The sequence below is a fragment of the Oncorhynchus masou genome, chromosome 3 (assembly GCF_036934945.1).
Source record: "Oncorhynchus masou masou isolate Uvic2021 chromosome 3, UVic_Omas_1.1, whole genome shotgun sequence".
NCBI classification, from domain to species: domain Eukaryota; kingdom Metazoa; phylum Chordata; class Actinopteri; order Salmoniformes; family Salmonidae; genus Oncorhynchus; species Oncorhynchus masou.
Genome location: NC_088214.1, coordinates 15,594,057 through 15,618,185, shown reverse-complemented (window position 1 = coordinate 15,618,185; position 24,129 = coordinate 15,594,057). Strand labels below are relative to the sequence as shown.

At 43.6% G+C, this 24,129-nt stretch overlaps 1 protein-coding gene across 1 annotated transcript in view; it reads left to right on the top strand.

Moving 5' to 3' along the window:
* Positions 1 to 23,562, top strand: part of LOC135506780 (uncharacterized) — a 63,428-nt gene extending 39,866 nt beyond the window's left edge. Inside the window, exons 17-21 of the mRNA XM_064926160.1 lie at positions 5,725 to 5,820; positions 5,933 to 6,011; positions 6,171 to 6,338; positions 6,698 to 6,717; positions 23,356 to 23,562. Coding sequence (XP_064782232.1) covers positions 5,725 to 5,820; positions 5,933 to 6,011; positions 6,171 to 6,338; positions 6,698 to 6,717; positions 23,356 to 23,562 — 570 coding nt within the window. The remainder of the gene's footprint in view (positions 1 to 5,724; positions 5,821 to 5,932; positions 6,012 to 6,170; positions 6,339 to 6,697; positions 6,718 to 23,355) is intronic.
* The last annotated feature ends 567 nt before the right edge of the window (positions 23,563 to 24,129 follow it).

The window sequence follows — 24,129 nt, the reverse complement described above, 5'->3', positions numbered from 1 at the left end:
CTCTTGCCTGCATATAGCTGATCTAGGGTGTAATCCTTAGTCCAAAAGTTGCAAACGAGAGTTTCTATTGGACAAGTTCAGGTATTTTTTAGCCCTGTTTCATTCTGTTTAAGAAGCATTTTTTTCAACAGAATCGGCAGTATAAATACACCCCTGATCACACATAAACACAGTTCACTTTCGAAGCAGCCACATAAACAGTATGACTCTTTTGCTAGTTGTATAATTCCTTCGCACATCTAAGTGCTCTCCTCCACTCACCTTTTCTATTCTCTTGTGGACTTCAGTGGACAACACATCAGCTGTCTGTAACCAGGCGAAAAAACTTTCCAAGAAAAACCTTCATATCATAACCGCTAAACCACTACACACAGCCTACATCGTTGTCACCATATTAGCTAATCAAATCAAATCAAATCAAATTTTATTTGTCACATACACATGGTTAGCAGATGTTAATGCGAGTGTAGCGAAATGCTTGTGCTTCTAGTTCCGACAATGCAGTAATAACCAACAAGTAATCTAACTAACAATTCCTAAACTACTGTCTTATACACAGTGTAATGGGATAAAGAATATGTACATAAGGATATATGAATGAGTGATGGTACAGAGCAGCAAAGGCAAGATACAGTAGATGGTATCGAGTACAGTATATACATATGAGATGAGTATGTAAACAAAGTGGCATAGTTAAAGTGGCTAGTGATACATGTATTACATAAGGATGCAGTCGATGATATAGAGTACAGTATATACGTATGCATATGAGATGAGTAATGTAGGGTAAGTAACATTATATAAGGTAGCATTGTTTAAAGTGGCTAGTGATATATTTACATCATTTCCCATCAATTCCCTTTATTAAAGTGGCTGGAGTTGAGTCAGTGTCAGTGTGTTGGCAGCAGCCACTCAATGTTAGTGGTTGCTGTTTAACAGTCTGATGGCCTTGAGATAGAAGCTGTTTTTCAGTCTCTCGGTCCCAGCTTTGATGCACCTGTACTGACCTCGCCTTCTGGATGATAGCGGGGTGAACAGGCAGTGGCTCGGGTGGGTGATGTCCTTGATGATCTTTATGGCCTTCCTGTAACATCGGGTGGTGTAGGTGTCCTGGAGGGCAGGTAGTTTGCCCCCGGTGATGCGTTGTGCAGACCTCACTACCCTCTGGAGAGCCTTACGGTTGTGGGCGGAGCAGTTGCCGTACCAGGCGGTGATACAGCCCGCCAGGATGCTCTCGATTGTGCATCTGTAGAAGTTTGTGAGTGCTTTTGGTGACAAGCCGAATTTCTTCAGCCTCCTGAGGTTGAAGAGGCGTTGCTGCGCCTTCTTCACAATGCTGTCTGTGTGAGTGGACCAATTCAGTTTGTTTGTGATGTTTATGCCGAGGAACTTAAAACTTGCTACCCTCTCCACTACTGTTCCATTGATGTGGATAGGGGGGTGTTCCCTCTGCTGTTTCCTGAAGTCCACAATCATCTCCTTAGTTTTGTTGACGTTGAGTGTGAGGTTATTTTCCTGACACCACACTCCGAGGGCCCTCACCTCCTCCCTGTAGGCCGTCTCGTCGTTGTTGGTAATCAAGCCTACCACTGTTGTGTCATCCGCAAACTTGATGATTGAGTTGGAGGAGTGCGTGGCCACGCAGGCATAGGTGAACAGGGAGCACAGGAGAGGGTTCAGAATGCACCCTTGTGGGGCCACAGTGTTGAGGATCAGCGGGGAGGAGATGTTGTTACCTACCCTCACCACCTGGACCCAGGGTCTCGAGATTGATGACGAGCTTGGAGGGTACTATGGTGTTGAATGCCGAGCTGTAGTCGATGAACAGCATTCTCACATAGGTATTCCTCTTGTCCAGATGGGTTAGGGCAGTGTGCAGTGTGCTTGAGATTGCATCATCTGTGGACCTATTTGGGCGGTAAGCAAATTGGAGTGGGTCTAGGGTGTCAGGTAGGGTGGAGGTGATATGGTCCTTGACCAGTCTCTCAAAGCACTTCATGATGACGGAAGTGAGTGCTACGGGGCGGTAGTCGTTTAGCTCAGTTACCTTAGCTTTCTTGGGAACAGGAACAATGGTGGCCCTCTTGAAGCATGTGGGAACAGCAGACTGGTATAGGGATTGATTGAATATGTCCGTAAACACACCAGCCAGCTGGTCTGTGCATGCTCTGAGGGCGCGGCTGGGGATGCCGTCTGGGCCTGCAGCCTTGCGAGGGTTAACACGTTTAAATGTTTTACTCACCTCGGCTGCAGTGAAGGAGAGACCGCATGTTTCCGTTGCATGCCGTGTCAGTGGCACTGTATTGTCCTCAAAGCGGGCAAAAAAGTTATTTAGTCTGCCAGGGAGCAAGACATCCTGGTCCATGACTGGGCTGGATTTCTTCCTGTAGTCCGTGATTGACTGTAGACCCTGCCACATGCCTCTCTTGTCTGAGCCGTTGAATTGAGATTCTACTTTGTCTCTGTACTGACGCTTAGCTTGTTTGATAGCCTTGCGGAGGGAATAGCTGCACTGTTTGTATTCGGTCATGTTACCAGACACCTTGCCCTGATTAAAAGCAGTGGTTCGCGCTTTCAGTTTCACGCGAATGCTGCCATCAATCCACGGTTTCTGGTTAGGGAATGTTTTAATCGTTGCTATGGGAACGACATCGTCAACGCACGTTCTAATGAACTCGCACACCGAATCAGCGTATTCGTCAATGTTGTTATCTGACGCAATACGAAACATGTCCCAGTCCACGTGATGGAAGCAGTCTTGGAGTGTGGAGTCAGCTTGGTCGGACCAGCGTTGGACAGACCTCAGCATGGGAGCTTCTTGTTTCAGTTTCTGTCTGTAGGCAGGGATCAGCAAAATGGAGTCGTGGTCAGCTTTTCCGAAAGGGGGGCGGGGCAGGGCCTTATATGCGTCACGGAAGTTAGAGTAACAGTGATCCAAGGTTTTTCCACCCCTGGTTGCGCAATCGATATGCTGATAAAATTTAGGGAGTCTTGTTTTCAGATTAGCCTTGTTAAAATCCCCAGCTACAATGAATGCAGCCTCCGGATAAATGGTTTCCAGTTTGCAAAGTTACCCGTTGGCTGCACTGCTTCGGATAGCGTCTCTCCAGTGAGCCATGTTTCCGTGAAGCACAGAACGTTACAGTCTCTGATGTCCCTCTGGAATGCTACCCTTGCTCGGATTTCATCAACCTTGTTGTCAAGAGACTGGACATTGGCAAGAAGAATGCTAGGGAGTGGTGCACGGTGTGCCCGTCTCTGGAGTCTGACCAGAAGACCGCCTCGTTTCCCTCTTTTTCTGAGTCGTTTTTTTGGGTCGCTGCATGCGATCCATTCCGTTGTCCTGTTTGTAAGGCAGAACACAGGATCCACGTCGCGAAAAACATATTCTTGGTTGTACTGATGGTGAGTTGACGCTGATCTTATATTCAGTAGTTCTTCTCGACTGTATGTAATGAAACCTAAGATGACCTGGGGTACTAATGTAAGAAATAACACGTAAAAAAAAAAAACTGCATAGTTTCCTAGGAACGCGAAGCGAGGCGGCCATCTCTGTCGGCGCCGGAAGTCTAGTGTAATGTCAGTCAGCATAGCTACTAGAACTAAAGCATTAGTAAACCTGCTGCAATCATGCAGTACAGTGTACAGTCAGAAAGCAGTTCAGCAGTTACAATAAATTAATAAAACCAAAAGCTTACCTTGACTTGGAAGAGTTCCATAGCCAGCTAGCTAACATTACATCCCTCTCTGTTTGAGTAGATTTAACGAGCTAGCTGCATTTGCTAGCTAAGTAAGTGAAAGTGAATGTGATTTTTTTTTTTAAATAGCTAGCTTGCTCGCTCTCTCTTTCTTCTCCTTCATTTTTGAAGAAATTTATTTTTTCAAAGCTGTTAAACTATTGTCTTTCTCTCTCTTTGAGTAAACTACTCCCCACATGTTATGCACTGCAGCGTTAGCTTGATGTAGCGTAAGCTTTCAGTATGAGATTAATTCTCTGATCCATTTATTGGGTGGACAACATGTCAGAGCAAGAGCTCTGATAGGTTGGAGGACATTCCAGGAGTTGTCATAATTACTGTGTATGTCTATAGAAGGAGGTGAGAACCGGAGGAGGAGGAAAACTAGCTGTCCTTTGGCTACACCATGGAACTACCATAAAGAATGCTGTTGAGCCTAATGTAGACATGCATTGAAAAACTGTGTGTTTTAATCAATTATTTGGTGATGTGCATATACTATATTGAGTATAGTTTTATCTAAAAAGGATAACTTTTAACTTCTTGAAACTCCCCATCCCGGATCCGGGATCGTGACTAAAGCCTCAGGCTCATTAGCATAACGCAACGTTAACGATTTCTGAAAATCGCAAATAAAATTAAAATAATGCGTTTGCTCTCAAGCTTAGCCTTTTCTTAACAACACTGTCATCTCAGATTTTCAAAATATGCTTTTGAACCATAGAAATTGACTAATTTGTGTAAGAGTATGCAAAGCTAGCATAGCATTTTGTGTAGCATGTAGCACGCAACATTTTCACAAAAACCAGATAACCAAATAATTAAAATCATTTACCTTTGAAGAGCTTCTGATGTTTTCAATGAGGAGACTCTCAGTCACATACCAAATGCGCAGTGTTTCCTGAAAGCGTCTGTGTGTAGGAGAAATCGTTCCGTTTTCTACATTGCGTCTGGCTACCGAAACGAACCGAAAATGCAGTCACCTATAACGTCAAACTTTTTCCGGATTAACTACATAATATCGACCGAAACATGGCAAACGTTGTTTGGAATCAGTCCTCAAGGTGTTTTTTCACATATCTCTTCATTGACATGCAGTTCGTGGAAGCTTGCTTTACTCTCTGTATCGTATGGAAAAATACTGGCAGGTGACCAATTTCGGCGCAGGACACCGGGCGGACACGTGGTAAATGTGGTCTCTTATGGTCAATCTTCCAATGATCTGCCTACAAATACGTCACAATGCTGCAGACACCTTGGGGAAACGACAGAAAGGGTTGACTCACTCCTCTCGCGTTCACAGCCATATAAGGAGATCATGGAAAACAGAGCCTCAAAAATCCTTGTCATTTCCTGGATGCCATCTCATCTTGGTTTTGCCTGAAGCTCACGTTATAGGGCACGCACAGAGAAGATCTTTGTATTTCTGGACACGTCAGAGTGTTTTCTTTCGAACGGTAGCAATTATATGCATAGTCGAGCATCTTTTTGTGACAAAATATCTTGTTTAAAACGGGAACGTTTTTCATCCAAAAATGAAATAGCGCCCCCATAGATGTAAGAGGTTATTAAAATCTTTCACTCTTTTTACTTTCATGAAATTCACTGAGGAAGATGGTCTTCCCCTTCCATCTCTGAGGAGCCTCCACTGATTTGCATATACCATACTGCCATGGATCAATGTCAAGTTATTTGTTTAGGCTTAGTACAGTCTGGTTTACTAGAAAACTGACTAATGGGTAAATGTAACCACTCTCAGATTTTCATAGATAGTGCAATAGTCTGACAGTTGACCTGAACTTATGAGGCATTTATAAGTTCTATTACTCAAGAATCAGGGGGCATATCTATGTCATTAATTTAAATGACCTTTGAAAAGCTGTAAATATGGCAGATTGTAGTCTACCTTTTTAAATGTATCATTACAGTGAATTTTCCAATGGATTCAGATAACTTTTTAGATCAACTGTTATGCTTCACCTTTCAGTTGCACATAGTAAATGCAAAGTCTTCGCACAACGGTAACACGACCACGGCCGTTGCAGACAGCACAGGACTTGCTGCTCTTGGCTTCTTCATAGAGGTGAGAGGATGCTTTAACCTTCCTAGAAATGGCATCCATTTTTCCACAGTAGATTGGGCATTTAAATGTTTTATTGCGGTTTTTTGTTATTAAAGTAATGTTTTTGCAACAGCCCGTACCAGGCAATGTGACTGGTTCACCAGCAGCCTGGAATACTCTGACATCCTACTTGGCCAACATCACACTAAAAGGTGAGATGAGAGGAGATTTGACTGGTTCTGACTACTTCCTCAAACTAATGTTTGGAAGAGGGATTTGTTTGTCTCTTTGAATTCAAAATGAGTAATTTTCTTGTTCAATTTCTGTAGCATATGATTTTATATACGTTTTTTCTTTCTCTCTTCCTCAAGATGATATTGTAAACATTACTCATGCTATTTCATTGGATGAGCTCCTGGAAGGGGTGGACCGTACCAAATACTACCGTTACCTTGGCTCCCTGACCACTCCAAATTGCAATGAGGCTGTGGTTTGGACCGTGTTCAAGGACCCTATCAAAGTCAGCCAGGACTTGGTGAGTTTGTGCAACAATTTCACAATAAACTGAATAACATTTATACATCCTAGAATTGTTAAAAAAATACATATATGTATATATATATATATATGGTGCCTTTGGAAAGTATTCAGACCCCTTGACTTTTTCCACATTTTGTTAAGTTACAGGCTTACATTTTGAAATTGTTTTTTCCTCTCATCAAACTACACAATACAAAAATCTATTTTTTTAAATAATTAAAAAAACGGAAATATCACATTTACTCAGTACCTTGTTAAAGCACCATTGGCAGTGATTACAGCATCGAGTCTTCTTAGGCATGATGCTACAAGCTCGTCACACCTGTATTTGGGGAGTTTCTCCCATTCTTCTCTGCAGATCCTCTCAAGCTCTTTCAGGTCGGATGGGGATCGTTGCTGCACAGCTATTTTCAGGTCTCTCCAGAGATGTTCGATCGGGTTCGAGTCCGGGCTCTGGCTGGGCCACTCAAGGACATTCAGAGACATGTCCCAAAGTCTTTCCTGCATTGTCTTGGCTGTGTGCTTAGGGTTGTTGTCCTGTTGGAAGGTGAACCTTCACCCCATTCTGTGATCCTGAGCGCTATGGAGCAGGTTATCATCAAGAATCTCTCTGTACATTGCTTCGTTCATCTTTGTCTCAATCCTGACTATATATCAGTCCCTGCTGCTGAAAAACATCCACACACCATGATGCTGCCACCACCATGCTTCACCTTAGGGGTGGTGCCAGGTTTCCTCCGGACGTGACACTTGGCATTCAGGCCAAATTCTTTAGGTGCCTTGTGGCAAACTCCAAGCAGGCTGTCATGTGCCTTTTACTGGGGATTGGCTTCGATCTGACCACTCTACCATAAAGGCCTGATTGGTGGAGTGCTGCAGTGATGGTTATCCTTCTTGAAGGTTCTGTGTTCTTGGGGACCGTCAATATTGCAGAAATGTTTTGGTACCCTGCCCCAGATCTGTGCCTCGACACAATCCTATGCCAGAGCTCTACAGACAATTCCTTCGACCTCATGGCTTGGTTTTGCTCTGACATGCATTGTCAACTCTGGGACCTAATATAGACCGGTGTGTGCCTTTCCAAATCACTCCAATCAAGTTGTAGGAACATCTCGAGGATTATGTTTTTAAGGCTGTAAGGTAACAAAATGTGGAAAAAGTCAAGGGGTCTGAATACTTTCTGAAGGAACTGTGTATACATATACTGCATATAGACACTATACATAAAAAAGTATGTGGACACCCCTTCGGCTACTTCAGCCACACCCGTTGCTGACAGGTGTACAAAATTGTGCACACAGCCATGCAATCCCCAAAAACAAACATTGGCAGTAGAAGGGCCTTACTGAAGAGCTCAGTGACTTTTAAAGTGGCACCGTCATAGGATGCCACCTTTCCAACAAGTCAGTTCGTCAATTTTCTGCCCTGCTAGAGATGCCCGGTCAACTGTGAGTGCAATTATTGTGAAGTGGAAATGTCTAGGATACAACAATGGCTCAGGCACCCAAGGTCACAGAACAGGACTGCCGAGTGCTGCAGCGAGTAGCACGTAAAAATCATCTGGTTGTAACACTCACCACCGAGTTTCAAACTGTCTCTGAAAGCAACGTCAGCACAATAACATTTCATCTGGAGCTTCATAAAATGGGTTTCCATTCGAGCAGCCACACACAAACCTAAGATCACCATGCGCAATGCCAAGCGTCGGCTGTAGTGGTGTAAAGCTTTCCGCCATTGGACTCTTGAGCAGCGTAAAAGTGTTCTCCAGAGTCATGAATAATGGTTCACCATCTGTCATTCCGATAGACTAATCTAGGTTTGGCGATGCCAGGAAAACGCTACTTTCCCCAATGCATTGAACTAAATGTAAAGTTTGGTGATGGAGGAATATCAAATCAAAATCAAATAAAATTTATTTATATAGCCCTTCGTACATCAGCTGATATCTCAAAGTGCTGTACAGAAACCCAGCCTAAAACCTCAAACAGCAAGCAATGCAGGTGTAGAAGCAAGGTGGCTAGGAAAAACTCCCTAGAAAGGCCAAAACCTAGGAAGAAACCTAGAGAGGAACCAAGCTATGTGGGGTGGCCAGTCCTCTTCTGGCTGTGCCGGGTGGAGGTTATAACAGAACATGGCCAATATGTTCAAATGTTCATAAATGACAAGCATGGTCAAATAATAATAATCACAGGCAGAACAGTTGAAACTGGAGCAGCAGCACGGCCAGGTGGACTGGGGACAGCAAGGAGTCATCATGCCAGGTAGTCCTGAGGCATGGTCCGAGGGCTCAGGTCCTCCGAGAGAGAGAAAAAAAAGAGAGAATTAGAGAGAGCATACTTAAATTCACACGGGACACCGGATAGGACAGGAGAAGTACTCCAGATATAACAAACTGACCCTAGGCCCCGACACAAACTACGGCAGCATAAATACTGGAGGCTGAGACAGGAGGGGTCAGGAGACAATGTGGCCTCATCCGATGATACCCCCTGACAGAGCCAAACAGGAAGGATATTGTGGTCTGGGGCTGTTTTTTATGGTAAGGGTTCGGCCCCTTAGTTCCAGCGAAGGGAAGTTTTAACGCTACTGGTCCTTTGTACCGTAAATCAGTTGGTAGAACATGGTTCTTGTAATATTAGGGTAGTGGGTTCATGTCCCTTGACCACTCATATGTAAAATGTATGCTTTCATGAATGTACAGTGCCTTGCAAAAGTGTTCACCCCCTTGGCGGTTTTCCTATTTTCTTCCATTACAGCCTGTAATTTAAATGGATTTTTATTTGGATTTCATGTAATGGAAATGCACAAAATAGTCCAAATTGGTGAAGTGAAATGAAAAAAATTACCTATTTAAATTGTATTTTTTTTACAGAAAAGTGGTGCGTGCATATGTATTCAGCCCCTTTACTAAAAATCCCCTAAATAAGATCTGGTGCAACTAATTACCTTCAGAAATCACATAATTAGTTAAAGAAAGTCCACCTGTGTGTCACATGATCTGTCACATGATCTCAGTTTAAATACACCTGTTCTGAAAGGCTCCAGAGACTGCAACACAACCAAGCAATGGGCACCACCAAGCAAGCTGCACTATGAAGACCATGGAACTCTCCAAAAAGGTCAGGGACAAAGTTGTGGAGTGTGGCGGCAGAATCAGAATTAGTTGTGTAACAGAAAATTAAGATGTCTTATCTGCATAATATGCTTATGTAATATACTTGTTATTAGAATGTATCCCTTCGGACTCTCGTGTTGGCAGTTGCATGTCTTCCCCAGCTGGGGCTCAGTCACCTGGGGCCCAGAGAGGGGAGAGGTCAGACTTATCTTTCACATGTCCCTGGTGCTATGCTGAATATCAGAAAGGGAAGAGGACAGGAGGGAACATTGTCTCCATATGTGAATGTGTCTACCTATTTGTAAACCATGTGAGGGGATGGCGTGATTAATGGGGAACCAATTACTTGTCTCCACAATGTCTGTGCGCCAGTCACTCCCTCCTTTGGCATTGAGGATGTGTGTGGAAGTGTCTGGAACCATTTTATGTTATCTCTGATGTTGCATTTATCCTGGGATAGTGTATGACCTAGAGGCTCACTACCCTCAGTGAGCTCGTCCAGGAGTGGGGTCAAGAAGTAGTTTTACTTGAGATGGGAGTATCTGGAGTTGACAATTGATTTATGCCATTGGATGAGTTGGTGTTTTTGTGCAAAGAAGGACCAGGAACGAGTTTGGAACCTTGTCTTAGGGGCCAAACTGAATGATAATTTATAGCGAATGCTATCTGGCTACGGGATACTCCTTTCTCATTTAAAACGTCTTACCTTGTGACCTGTTCAATACATCTGTGGTTTGTTATGTTGACTAGGGGGTGGATCTTGGCTATGAAAGACCTTTGTACTTTTGTCTCACTTCTCTCAACGAATCATCAAAGAGACAGTGTTTTGTTGACAAGACATTGCTATTGCAAAGCTCTCACTATTAAAGATTTAGTTTAAGTGTAACTCTGGCTTGTGTGATAAGTTTCTCTCCTCATTTGATAGTAAAGAAATGAACCACCACAGGAGAAGTACAGATCATGGTTGGGCTTTAAAAAAATATCTGAAACTTTGAACATTCCACAGAGCACCATTAAATCCATTATTCCATTTTTTAAAAGAATATAGCATCACAGCAAACCTGCCAAGAGAGGGCCACCCACCAAAACTCCCGGACCAGGCAAGGAGGGCATTATTAATCAGAGAGGCAACAAAGAGACCAACGATAACCCTGAAGGAGCTGCAAAGCTCCATAGCGGAGATTGGAGTATCTGTCCATAGGACCACTTTAAGCTGTACACTCCACAGAGATGGGCTTTACAGAAGAGTGGCCAGAAAAAAAGCCATTGCTTCAAGAAAAAAATAAGCAAACACGTTTGGTGTTCACCAAAAGCATGTGGGAGACTCCCCAAACATATGGAAGAAGGTACTCCCGTCAGATGAGACTAAAATTTAGCTTTTTGGCAGTCAAGGAAAACATTATTTCTGACGCAAACCCAACACCTCATCACCCCGAGAACACATCCCCACAGTGAAGCATGGTGGCGGCAGAATCATGCTGTGGGGATGTTAATCATCGGCAGGATCCGGGAAACTGGTCAGAATTGAAGGAATGATGGATGGCGCTAAATACAGGGAAATTCTTGAGGGAAACCTGTTTCAGTCTTCCAGAAATTTTAGACTGGAATGGAGGTTCACCTTCCAGCAGAACAATGACCCTAAGCATACTGCTAAAGCAACACTCGAGTTGTTTAAGGGGAAACATTTAAATGTCTTGTTAGGGCCTAGTCAAATCCCAGACCTAAATCCAAATGAGAATCTGTGGTATGACTTAAAGATTGCTGTACACCTGCGGAACACATCCAACTAGACGGATCTGGAGCACTTTTGCCTTGAAGAATGGGCAAAAATCCCAGTGGCTAGATGTGCCAAGCTTATAGAGACATACCCCAAGAGACTTGCAGCTGTATTGCAGCTGTATTTGCTGCAAAAGGTGGCTCTGCAAAGTATTGACTTTGGGGGGTGAGTAGTTATGCATACTCAAGTGAAAAAAAATTGGTCTTATTTCTTGTTTGTTTCACAATAAAATATATTTTGCATCTTCAAAGTGGTAGGCATTTTGTGTAAATCAAATGATACAACAAAATAGGAAAAATGCCAAGAGGGGTGAATACTTTCGCAAGCCACTGTAAGTTACTTTGGATAAAAGCATCTGCTCAATGGCATATATTATTATACAGTACAGTGCCTTGCGAAAGTATTCGGCCCCCTTGAAATTTGCGACCTTTTGCCACATTTCAGGCTTCAAACATAAAGATATAAAACTGTATTTTTTTTGTGAAGAATCAACAACAAGTGGGACATAATCATGAAGTGGAACGACATTTATTGGATATTTCAAACTTTTTAACAAATCAAAAACTGAAAAATTGGGTATGCAAAATTATTCAGCCCCCTTAAGTTAATACTTTGTAGCACCACCTTTTGCTGCGATTACAGCTGTAAGTCGCTTGGGGTATGTCTCTATCAGTTTTGCACATCGAGAGACTGACATTTTTTCCCATTCCTCCTTGCAAAACAGCTCAAGCTCAGTGAGGTTGGATGGAGAGCATTTGTGAACAGCAGTTTTCAGTTCTTTCCACAGATTCTCGATTGGATTCAGGTCTGGACTTTGACTTGGCCATTCTAACACCTGGATATGTTTATTTTTGTACCATTCCATTGTAGATTTTGCTTTATGTTTTGGATCATTGTCTTGTTGGAAGACAAATCTCCGTCCCAGTCTCCATCAGGTTTTCTTCCAGAATGGTCCTGTATTTGGCTCCATCCATCTTCCCATCAATTTTAACCATCTTCCCTGTCCCTGCTGAAGAAAAGCAGGCCCAAACCATGATGCTGCCACCACCATGTTTGACAGTGAAGATGGTGTGTTCAGGGTGATGAGCTGTGTTGCTTTTACGCCAAACATAACGTTTTGCATTGTTGCCAAATGGTTCAATTTTGGTTTCATCTGACCAGAGCACCTTCTTCCACATGTTTGGTGTGTCTCCCAGGTGGCTTGTGGCAAACTTTAAACAACACTTTTTATGGATATCTTTAAGAAATGGCTTCCTTCTTGCCACTCTTCCATAAAGGCCAGATTTGGGCAATATACAACTGATTGTTGTCCTATGGACAGAGTCTCCCGCCTCAGCTGTAAATTTCTGCAGTTCATCCAGAGTGATCATGGGCCTCTTGGTGTAACGGCGTTCTTCGTTTGTTGAATGAGAGTCGGACGAAAATGCAGCGTGTTGGTTACTCATGTTATTTAATGAAACAAATGAATCGCGGTACATGAAATAACTGATAAATACAAAAAACAACAAACGGAACGTGAAACCTATTACAGCCTATCTGGTGAACACTACGCAGAGACAGGAACAATCACCCACGAAATACAAAGTGAAACCCAGGTTACCTAAATACGGTTCCCAATCAGAGACAACGAGAATCACCTGACTCTGATTGAGAACCGCCTCAGGCAGCCAAACCTATGCAACACCCCTACTCAGCCGCAATCCCAATAACTAAAAAACCCCACTATGAAATACAACAACATAAACCCATGTCACACCCTGGCCTGACCAACTAATTAACGAAAACACAAAATACTAAGACCAAGGCGTGACAGAACCCCCCCTAAGGTGCGGACTCCCGGACGCACCTCAAAACCATAGGGAGGGTCCGGGTGGGCGTCTGTCCATGGTGGCGGTTCCGGCTCGGGACGTGGACCCCACTCCATAAATGTCATAGTTCCTCCCCTTCGCGTCCTGGGATGATCCACACTCGCCGCCGACCATGGCCTAATAGTCCTCACCCAGAACCCCACTGAACTGAGGAGCAGCTCGTGACTGAGGGGCAGCTCGGGACTGAGGCAGCTCGGGACTGAGGGGAAGCTCGGGACTGAGGGGCAGCTCGGGACTGAGGAGCAGCTCGGGACTGAGGAGCAGCTCGGGACCGAGGAGCACCTCCGGACCGAGGGGCAGCTCGGGACTGAGGGGCAGCTTGGGACTGAGGGGCAGCTTGGGACTGAGGGGCAGCTCGGGACTGAGGGGAAGCCCAGTACTGAGAGAAAGCCCAGCACTGAGAGGAAGCCCAGTACTGAGAAAAAGCCCAGTACTGAGATGGAGCCCAGCCAGGCAGTTGAACGGCAGATCCTGGCTGACTGGCAGATCTGGAAGAGTCTGGCTGACTGGCAGATCTGGAAGAGTCTGGCTGACTGGCAGGTCTGGAAGAGTCTGGCTGACTGGCGGATCTGGAAGAGTCTGGCTGACTGGCGGATCTGGAAGAGTCTGGCTGACTGGCGGATCTGGAAGAGTCTGGCTGACTGGCGGATCTGGAAGAGTCTGGCTGACTGGCGGATCTGGAAGAGTCTGGCTGACTGGCGGATCTGGAAGAGTCTGGCTGACTGGCGGATCTGGAAGAGTCTGGCTGACTGGCGGATCTGGAAGAGGCAGACTGACGGCTCTGGCTGCTTCATGCTGAGACGGCTCTGGCTTCTCCATGCTGACTGGCGGCTCTGGCTGCTCCATGCAGATTGACAGCTCTGGCGGCTTCTTGCAGACTGACAGCTCTGACTGTTCCATGCAGACTAACAGCTTTGGCAGCTCCTTGCAGACTGGCAGCTCCTTGCAGACTGGCAGCTCCATGCAGACTGGCAGCTCTAGCTGCTCCATGCAGACTAGCAGCTCTAGCTGCTCCATGCAGACTGGCAGCTCAGGCTGCTCCGAACAGGCAGGAGGCTCCGGCAGCGCTGGAGAGGAGAAAGGCTCTGATAGCGCTGAACATGCGTGAGGCTCCGGCAGCGCAGGAGAGGAGAAAGGCTCCGACAGCGCAGGAGAGGCGAGGTGCACTGTAGGCATGATGCGTGGTGCTGGCACTGGTGGTATTGGGCCGAAGACACGCACAGGAAGCCTGGTGCGGGGAGCTGCTACCGGAGGGCTGGGGTGTGGAGGTGGTACTGGATAGACCGGACCGTGCAGGCACACTGGAGCTCTTGAGCACCGAGCCTGCCCAACCTTACCCGGTTGAATACTCTCGGTCGCCCTGCCAGTGCGGCGAGGTGGAATAGCCCACACTGGGCTATGTAGGCGAACCGGAGACAACGAGCGCAAGGCTGGTGCCATGTAAGCCGGCCCAAGAAGACGCACTGGGGACCAGATGCGTAGAGCCGGCTTCATGGCATTTGGCTCGACGCTCAATCTAGCCCGGCCGATACGCGGAGCTGAAATATCCCGCACCGGGCTATGCACCCGCACTGGGGACACCGTGCGCACCACTGCATAACACGGTGCCTGCCCGGTCTCTCTAGCCCCCCGGTAAGCACAGGGAGTTTGCGCAGGTCTCCTACCTGGCGTAGCCATACTCCCTGAAAGCCCCCCCCCCCCAAGAATTTTTTGGGGCTGATTCCCGGGCTTCCATCCACGTCGCTGTGCTGCCTCCTCATACCAGCGCCTCTCCGCTTTAGCCGCCTCTAGTTCCTCCTTGGGGCGGCGATATTCACCAGGCTGAGCCCAGGGTCCTTTTCCGTCCAGTTCTTCCTCCCATGTCCAATTCTCCAAGTGGTGTAGCCTCTCCCACTGAAGCTGCTTCTGTTGCCTCTCCTGTGGCTCCTGCCTGTTAACACGCTGCTCGGTCCGTGTGTGGTGGGTGATTCTGTAACGGCGTTCTTCGTTTGTTGAATGAGAGTCGGACCGAAATGCAGCGTGTTGGTTACTCATGTTATTTAATGAAACAAATGAATCGCGGTACATGAAATAACTGATAAATACAAAAATCAACAAACGGAACGTGAAACCTATTACAGCCTATCTGGTGAACACTACACAGAGACAGGAACAATCACCCACGAAATACAAAGTGAAACCCAGGCTACCTAAATACGGTTCCCAATCAGAGACAACGAGAATCACCTGACTCTGATTGAGAACTGCCTCAGGCAGCCAAACCTATGCAACACCCCTACTCAGCCGCAATCCCAATAACTAAAAAACCCCACTACGAAATACAACAACATAAACCCATGTCACACCCTGGCCTGACCAACTAATTAACGAAAACACAAAATACTAAGACCAAGGCGTGACACTTGGCTGCATCTCTGATCAGTCTTCTCCTTGTATGAGCTGAAAGTTTAGAGGGACGGCCAGGTCTTGGTAGATTTGCAGTGGTCTGATACTCCTTCCATTTCAATATTATCGCTTGCACAGTGCTCCTTGGGATGTTTAAAGCTTGGGAAATCTTTTTTTTATCCAAATCCGGCTTTAAACTTCTTCACAACAGTATCTCGGACCTGCCTGCTGTGTTCCTTGTTCTTCATGATGCTCTCTGCGCTTTTAACGGACCTCTGAGACTATCACAGTGCAGGTGCATTTATACGTAGACTTGATTACACACAGGTGGATTGTATTTATCATCATTAGTCATTTAGGTCAACATTGGATCATTCAGAAATCCTCACTGAACTTCTGGAGAGAGATTGCTGCACTGAAAGTAAAGGGCCTGAATTATTTTGCACGCCCAATTTTTCAGTTTTTGATTTGTTAAAAAAGTTTTAAATATCCAATAAATGTCGTTCCACTTCATGATTGTGTCGCACTTGTTGTTGATTCTTCACAAAAAAATACAGTTTTATATCTTTATGTTTGAAGCCTGAAATGTGGCAAAAGGTCGCAAAGTTCAAAGGGGCCGAATACTTTCGCAAGGCACTGTATATTACAATGACATTCTAGACAATTCTGTGCTTCCAACTCTGTGGCAGTGCTTCCAACAGTTTGGGTAAGGTAATGTTAAGCCATGAATCAACCTAGAAGGTCTATTTGTCATGCATGAATCAACCTAGAAGGTCTATTTGTCATCTATGATGAGGGAGAAGTGGGTATTTTTTTAACGATTAAAAAACAAACATCCAAAATGACCAGGGGCACCCCCAATTGGATGGGCACAGGTAGGGGGTGCTTCCTACCCAGTTGTGGACCCCTTGCACCCTCCTAAAGGCATTCAAAACTGTTTCATTTGCAATATGTTTCAATGGGCATGACCATCACGAATTTGACATGCTCAGAAATGCAAAATTGACTGGCCCGATTACCTCGGGATGACCGGGCAGTGATAGTGGTTCCTCTCAATTTCTCGTTGTGTTGATTTCATCATGTGGTGATGTTTTGTCACTGTTTAAACTTATTGCAAATGTACAAAAGTCAGCCAGCAAGTCAGCGTCCATCAGTCAATAAGATATCATTCTGACACCAAACTAACACCAAACCCACTTTGTCCAACCTGGTTAGAAGCCAACTATCACATATTTCAGGGCAAGCCCAAAAATCACAGTGCCTGCCTTCTGTGTAAACCATAATAAAACATAACACACATAGTTACGTTTTAGCTGCGAATCCAGTTCTGATATTATGTGTAGGCGTAGCTGTGGCGACCCCGAATCCCGAGTTTCGGCTCGATAGGTCATTCGGCGCCTGAGCAGACACTTTAATTGGTGCTGAAAATTCACTTTTTCCGGGCTTTGCTACGAGGGCCTTGAATGAGCTATCGGACAGAAACGTTAGGGTCCATCTCTATGGGCCGAGGCGGTTTCGATGCACCTAGTCTTGCGACTCTGGGACTTTTCTAAATGTTGTTATTTTCACTATTGAAAAAATGAATTGAAGATATTGCAAATGTACGAGGCTGTTTCTCCGTCTGCTAACCTTCTAGAGCCACATAATTCACCGTGTACTATCGACTTGAGCTCTAGAACAGGTTTCTAAAGTTTTATAGCTCTAGGTCTGACGGTGCTTTGATTGTTCGAACAAAGGTAACCATTGCAGGCTCTGTGTGTCTGTAAGCCCCACACTGTGTCACTCCATCCTTGCTGTGTGTGTGTGTGTGTGTGTGTTTTTTCTTGGACATCTGTTTGGAGAAATGACTGATTTACAGTTTATGAAGGTTTCCTAATCACAAGTTTAGGAAAGATCTGACCTTGTTAACCCTTCGAAACAGCCCATATTACCCCAATTTAAGGCACTTCCGGTTGACACAGGAAGCTGAAAGTGGACACATCCTCCTTGGGGTAGGCTCTTCCAGAATTTTGAATTTTAAGTCTTTATTTTAAGAACTGACTGACTGAGGGTTGAATGAGTGTGTGTGATTTCAGAAAATCACAGAAAGCTCGTAGAGCTCCGAAACCCACCTTAACGATTTTGTCTGAACACACAGCTACTGGATCTGTAACTTTTTTGGTTAAACACATTACTTTGACCATCACCAATTGTAGGTTCATGTACTTTGATGTGAAGCAGTCAAAATAGCTGTCTATTTTCGTTTTTGACCTTTAACTTCATGCGACGAGCAATCCCGGATCCGGGATCCTATTTATAGCCTCAAGCTTATTAGCATCGCAAATGAAATGAAATAAATATATTTGCTCTCAAGCTTAGACTTTTGTTAACAACACTGTCATCTCAGATTTTCAAAATATGCTTTTCAACCATAGCTAAACAAGCTTTTGTGTAAGAGTATTGATAGCTAGCATAGCTATAAGCCTAGAATTCAGCCAGCAACATTTTCACAAAAACAAGAAAAGCATTCAAATAAAATAATTTACCTTTGAAGAACTTCAGATGTTTTCAATGAGGAGACTCTCAGTTAGATAGCAAATGTTCAGTTTTTCCTGAAAGATTCTTTGTGTAGGAGAAATCGCTCCGTTTTGTACATCACTTTTGGTTACCAAAAAACCCTGGAAATTCAGTCACCAAAACGCCAAACTTTTTTCCAAATTAACTCTATAATATCGACTGAAACATGGCAAACGTTGTTTTGAATCAATCCTCAAGGTGTTTTTCACATATCTCTTCATTGATATATTGTTCGTTGAAGTCTGCTTTCTTCTCTGAATTACATGGAAAAATACTTGCAGCTGAGGTTTACGCACCAATTTCGACGCAGGACACCGGGCGGACACCTGGTAAATGTAGTCTCTTATGGTCAATCTTCCAATGATATGCCTACAAATACGTCACAATGCTGCAGACACCTTGGGGAAACAGCAGAATTGTGGGCTCATTCCTGGCGCATTCACAGCCATATAAGGAGACATTGGAAAACAGCGCTTCAAATTTTTTTCTAAATTCCTGTTTGAAGTTTCATCTTGGTTTCGCCTGTAGCATCAGTTCTGTGGCACTCACAGACAATATCTTTGCAGTTTTGGAAACGTCAGAGTGTTTTCTTTACAAAGGTGTCAATTATATGCATAGTCGATCATCTTTTCCTGACAAAATATCTTGTTTAAAACGGGAACGTTTTTTTATCCAAAAATGAAATACTGCCCCTAGAGTTCAAAGAGGTTAATCCCAGAAAAATAGCCTTAACTCAAAATGTAATGTCTCTTGGAAAATAGCTCATTAGGCCAAACCTATGCTCACCAAGTTTGTCTTCGAAGTCTTTTGGCCATCGTCTTCGATGGTCATGATTGGTGATGTTTTGTACATTTGCAATAAGAAGTCATTCACCATCTGGTGGAATATACTGGGACAGAGGAAAAATGACCCATTTTGAAAAATGTATAAAATGGAAACCAAATGTCCAAGAGACTTGATTTGACGACTTCCGGAAAACTTGACCCTGGGGCACGGCGAATTTTAAACGCGGACGTCTAGTAAGGGACCGTACATTTGCAATATGGAGATCCTCATCAATCATACAGCAAATGTCATTTGCGTCCCTTATGTAGTGAAGGCCCTTTCATGTCAATGTCCCCATGCACAAAGTGAGGTCCATACAGGGATGGTTTTCCAAGATCGGTTTGGAAGAACTTGACTGGCCTGCACAGAGCCCTGACCTCAACCCCATTAAACTCCTTTGGGACGAATTGGAACCCTTTTTGCCAATCGCAGAGGTCAGACGTTTCTTGTAGATGGCCACCAGGTTGGCACACATCTCAGGAGGGATTTTGTCCCACTCCTCTTTGCAGATCTTCTCCAAGTCATTAAGGTTTCGAGGCTGATGTTTGGCAACTCGAACCTTCAGCTCCCTCCACAGATTTTCTTTGGGATTAAGGTCTGGAGACTGGCTAGGCCACTCCAGGACATTATTGTGCTTCTTCTTGAGCCACTCCTTTGTTGCCTTGGCCGTGTGTTTGGGGTCATTGTCATGCTGGAATACCCATCCACGGCCCATTTTCAATGCCCTGGCTGAGGGAAGGAGGTTCTCACCCAAGATTTGACAGCACATGGGCCCCGTCCATCGTCCCTTTGATGCGGTGAAATTGTCCTGTCCCCTTAGCAGAAAAAGACCCCCAAAGCACAATGTTTCCACCTCCATGCCTGACTGTGGGGATGGTGTTCTTGGGTTCATAGGCAGCATTACTCCTCCCCCAAACATGGTGAGTTGAGTTGATGCCAAAGAGCTCCATTTTGGTCTCATCTGACCACAACACTTTCACCCAGTTGTCCTCTGTTCATTGGCCAATTTCAGACGGGCATGTATATGTGCTTTCTTGAGCAGGGGGACCTTGCAGGTGCTGCAGGATTTCAGTCCTTCACGGTGTAGTGTGTTACCAATTGTTTCTTGATGACTACGGTCCCAGCTGACTTAAGATCATTGAAAAGATCCTCCCGTGTAGTTCTGGACTGATTCCTCACCATTCTCATGATCATTGCAACTCCACAAGGTGAGATCTTGCATGGAGCCCCAGGCCGAGGGAGATCGACAGTTCTTGTGTTTCTTCCATTTGCGAATAATTGCACCAACTGTTGTCACCTTCTCACCAAGCTGCTTGGCAATGGTCTTGTAGCCCATTCCAGCCTTGTGTAGGTCTACAATCTTGTCCCTGACATCCTTGGGGAGCTCTTTGGTCTTGGCCATGGTGGAGAGTTTGAAATCTGATTGATTGCTTCTGTGGGCAGGTGTCTTTTATACAGGTAACAAACTGAGATTAGGAGCACTCCCTTTAAGAGTGTGCTCCTAATCTCAGCTCGTTACCTGTATAAAAGACACCTGGGAGCCAGAAATATTTCTGAATGAGAGGGGGTCAAATACTTATTTCCCTCATTAATATGCAAATCAATTTATAACATTTTTGACATGCGTTTTTCTAGATTTTGTTGTTGTTATTCTGTCTCTCACTGTTCAAATAAACCGAACATTAAAATCATAGACTGATAATTTCTTTGTCAGTGGGCAAACGTACAAAATCAGCAGGGGATCAAATAATTTTTTCCCCTCACTGTGTGTGTAATACATATATATATATGAGTATGTTGGAGCCCATGTACTTATTTTATAACTATATATATATATATAGATAGATAGATAGATATATTAATTACACTACCTTTCAAAAGTTTGTGGTCACTGAGAAATGTCCATGTTTTTGAAAGAAAATCTAACATTTTTGTCCATTAAAATAACATCAAATTGATCAGAAATAGAGTGTAGACATTGTTAATGTTGTAAATGACTATTGTAGCTGCAAATGGCTGATTTTGAATGGAATATCCACATAGGAGTACAGAGGCCCATTATCAGCAACCTTCACTCCTGTCATCCAATGGAACGTTGTGTTAGCTCATCCAAGTTTATCATTTGAAAAGCCTAATTGATCATTAGAAAACCATTTTTCAATTATGTTAGCACAGCTGAAAACTGTTTGTCTGATTGAAGAAGCAATAAAACTGTCCTTCTTTAGACTACTGGAGAATCTGGAGCATCAGCATTTGTGGGCTTGATTACAGGCTCAAATTGGCCAGAAACTAAGAACGTTCTTCTGAAACTCATCAATCTATTATTGTCTAAGAAATTAAGGCCATTCCATGTGAGATATTGCCAAGAAACTGAAGATCTCGTACAACGCTGTGTACTACTCCATTCACAGAACAGCGCAAACGGGCTCTAACCAGAATAGAAAGAGGAGTGGGAGGCCCCAGTGCACAACTGAGCAAGAGGACAAGTAGATTAGAGTGTCTTGTTTGAGAAACAGATGACTCACAAGTCCGCAGCTTCATTTTAAATAGTACCTGAAAACACCGGTCTCAACGTAAACAGCGAAGAGGCGACTCTGTGATGCTGGCCTTCTAGGCAGAGTTGCAAAGAAAAATACATATCTCAGACTGGCCAATAAAAGATTAAGATGGGCAAAAGAACACAGACACTGGACAGAGGAAGATTGGAAAAAAAGTGTCATGGACAGACAAAGTTTGAGGTGTTCGGATCACGAAGAACATTTGGGAGACACAGAAAAAGTGAAAATATACTGGAGGAGTGCTTGACGCTATCTGCCAAGCATGGTGAAGGCAATGTGATGGTCTGGGGGTGGTTTGGTGGTGGTAAAATTGGAGAATTGTACAGGGTAAAATGGATCTTGAAGAAGGAAGGCTATCACTCCATTTTGCAACGCTATGCCATACTCTATGGACGGTGCTTAAATGGAGCTAATTTCCTCATACAACAAGACAATGAACCAAACCACAGCTCCAAACTATGCAATACATTTTTAGGGAAGAAGCAGTCAGCTGGTATTCTGTTTATAATGGTGTAGCCAGCACAGTCACAGGATCTCAACTGTATTGAGCTGTTGTGGGAGCAGCTTCACCCTATGGTACTTAAGAAGTGCCCAGGAAGCCAATCCAACTTGTGGGAGGTGCTTCAGGAAGCATCGGGTGAAATCTCTTTAGATTACCTCAACAAATTGACAACTGGAATGTCAAAGATATACTTGGCTGTAATTGTTGCAAATGGAGGATTATTTTACAAAAGCAAGGTTTGGAGGACACAACATTTTTTTCAATTTTAAATCATTATTTACAACCTTGTCAATATCTTCACTATATTTCCTATTCATTTTGCAACTCATTTCATGTATGTTTTCATGGGAAACAAGGACATTTCAAAATGACCCCAAACTGTTGAATGGTACATTTGGGCAGTCTTGATTTAAAATAAAAGAACATACATGCAATGGTTCTTTGGATCCGTCAAAAACTTTGCACATACACTGCTGCCGTCTAGTGTCAAAAATCAGAATTGCGCTGGGGTGGAATAATACATTATGGCCTTTCTCTTGCATTTCGAAGATGGTACAAAAACATTTACACAAAAAAAATTTTTTTCTTTCTATTATCTTTTACCAGATAAAATGTGTTATATTCTCCTACAGTAATTTTTACATTTCCACAAACTTCAAAGTGTTTCCTTTTGAAATGGTATCAAGAATATGTATATCCTTGCTTCAGGTCCTGAGCTACAGGCAGTTAGATTCATTTTAGGTGAAAATTGAAAAAAAAATGGAAGATCCTTAAGAGGCAAACATATTATGTTTTGTTGATATTTGGAAAGTTTGCTCACCAATTTTTCTGCCGTGAATCAATATATGTGACGTGTACTTTAGGTTGGATGGACACCTGGTCTATGTGATTTACTTTATTAATTGGCTCTGCAAGAAGTCATGAACATACAGATCCTGTATCCTGTTTTGAGCAAGTTTCGCACAGCAGGAAAATAGTCCTGCATCAACTGGAAGTATTAATTGTTACACAAATTATACATTTTGTATAGGGGTTGGTACATTTTCTTTAAGGAAAATCAACTCTGAAATGTTTAAGTGGAAATTAAACTTTATAAGCCTTTTAAAATATTGAAGACTGTACAAGTTTGCATGTTTTACTCTGCAGGAAGGATCCTGCAACAACAGGATGATCAAATTAAGATATGGCCTCTGTACACACATTTCAGAAATGTGTCTTGATTTGATCCAATGCAATGATATGCATTAAAGTTGTTTTTGTGATCTATTTATTTATTTGGAGAGCAATTTGCCTCAAAGTTTAGTTGATTTCACATTACTTTGCAGATCAAATGAAACTAGATGTTGAACTGACAGTGGGTAAACCATTGGGCCACCCTGATGTCATACTTACGTCTATGATCCAGTAATTAATTAACCTTTTCCACTCAGATTGATCTATTCAGCACAACATTGCACATTGACCACAACTCCACCTCTGACTTGATGACCAACGTCTTCAGAAACAAAAAGCCTGTCAACGGCCGGGTGGTGACAACCCAGGGCAGCTCATCCACAGCCCTGCCACCGTCGGGAGCCTCTACAACGAACTCCTCTCTGGGCCTCATGGCCCTGGCCTGGATGCTGCTGATGGTTTAGTGTCTGAGTAACGCCTTACCTGAAGTGCATTGCCATGTCTCCCTTAACCCTCAAGCTTCCAACGTATTTTACATGCGCCAATTACCCACTTGGGTCAAATTTACCCAAAGGAGAAACTATTGGAAAAAGCAACAATCATAGAAAAATACAATCTTATTAAAACATCATTATTTAGACATGTAATTAATGTTGTCTGAAATAAATAGTACTTATTTTAGCTAGATTTCCTAAAAGAAAATATAAAATGTTCCTTTTATATAAAGTGCAGTTTTTTTCCAAAGTACAATCCATATTATTTCCATGGAAGTACAAGGCTAAATTAACATAATTTGATAAAAGTATAATTTACTTTTCAGAATGTAAGTAAGTATGAATGTTTTCATATTTATCTGGTAAAAACAACTGCCATTTAAAAGGGTAGTACACAAATTCCTATATATACTTAATTTTATTGACACAAAGTCATTAAATTCACTTCAAAAAGTGATCCTGAGAGACATTGACTCAAGAGATTGCTTAGTTTTCTTTATTTACTTCCTCCACAGCCAGCACCAGCATCACTGTTGG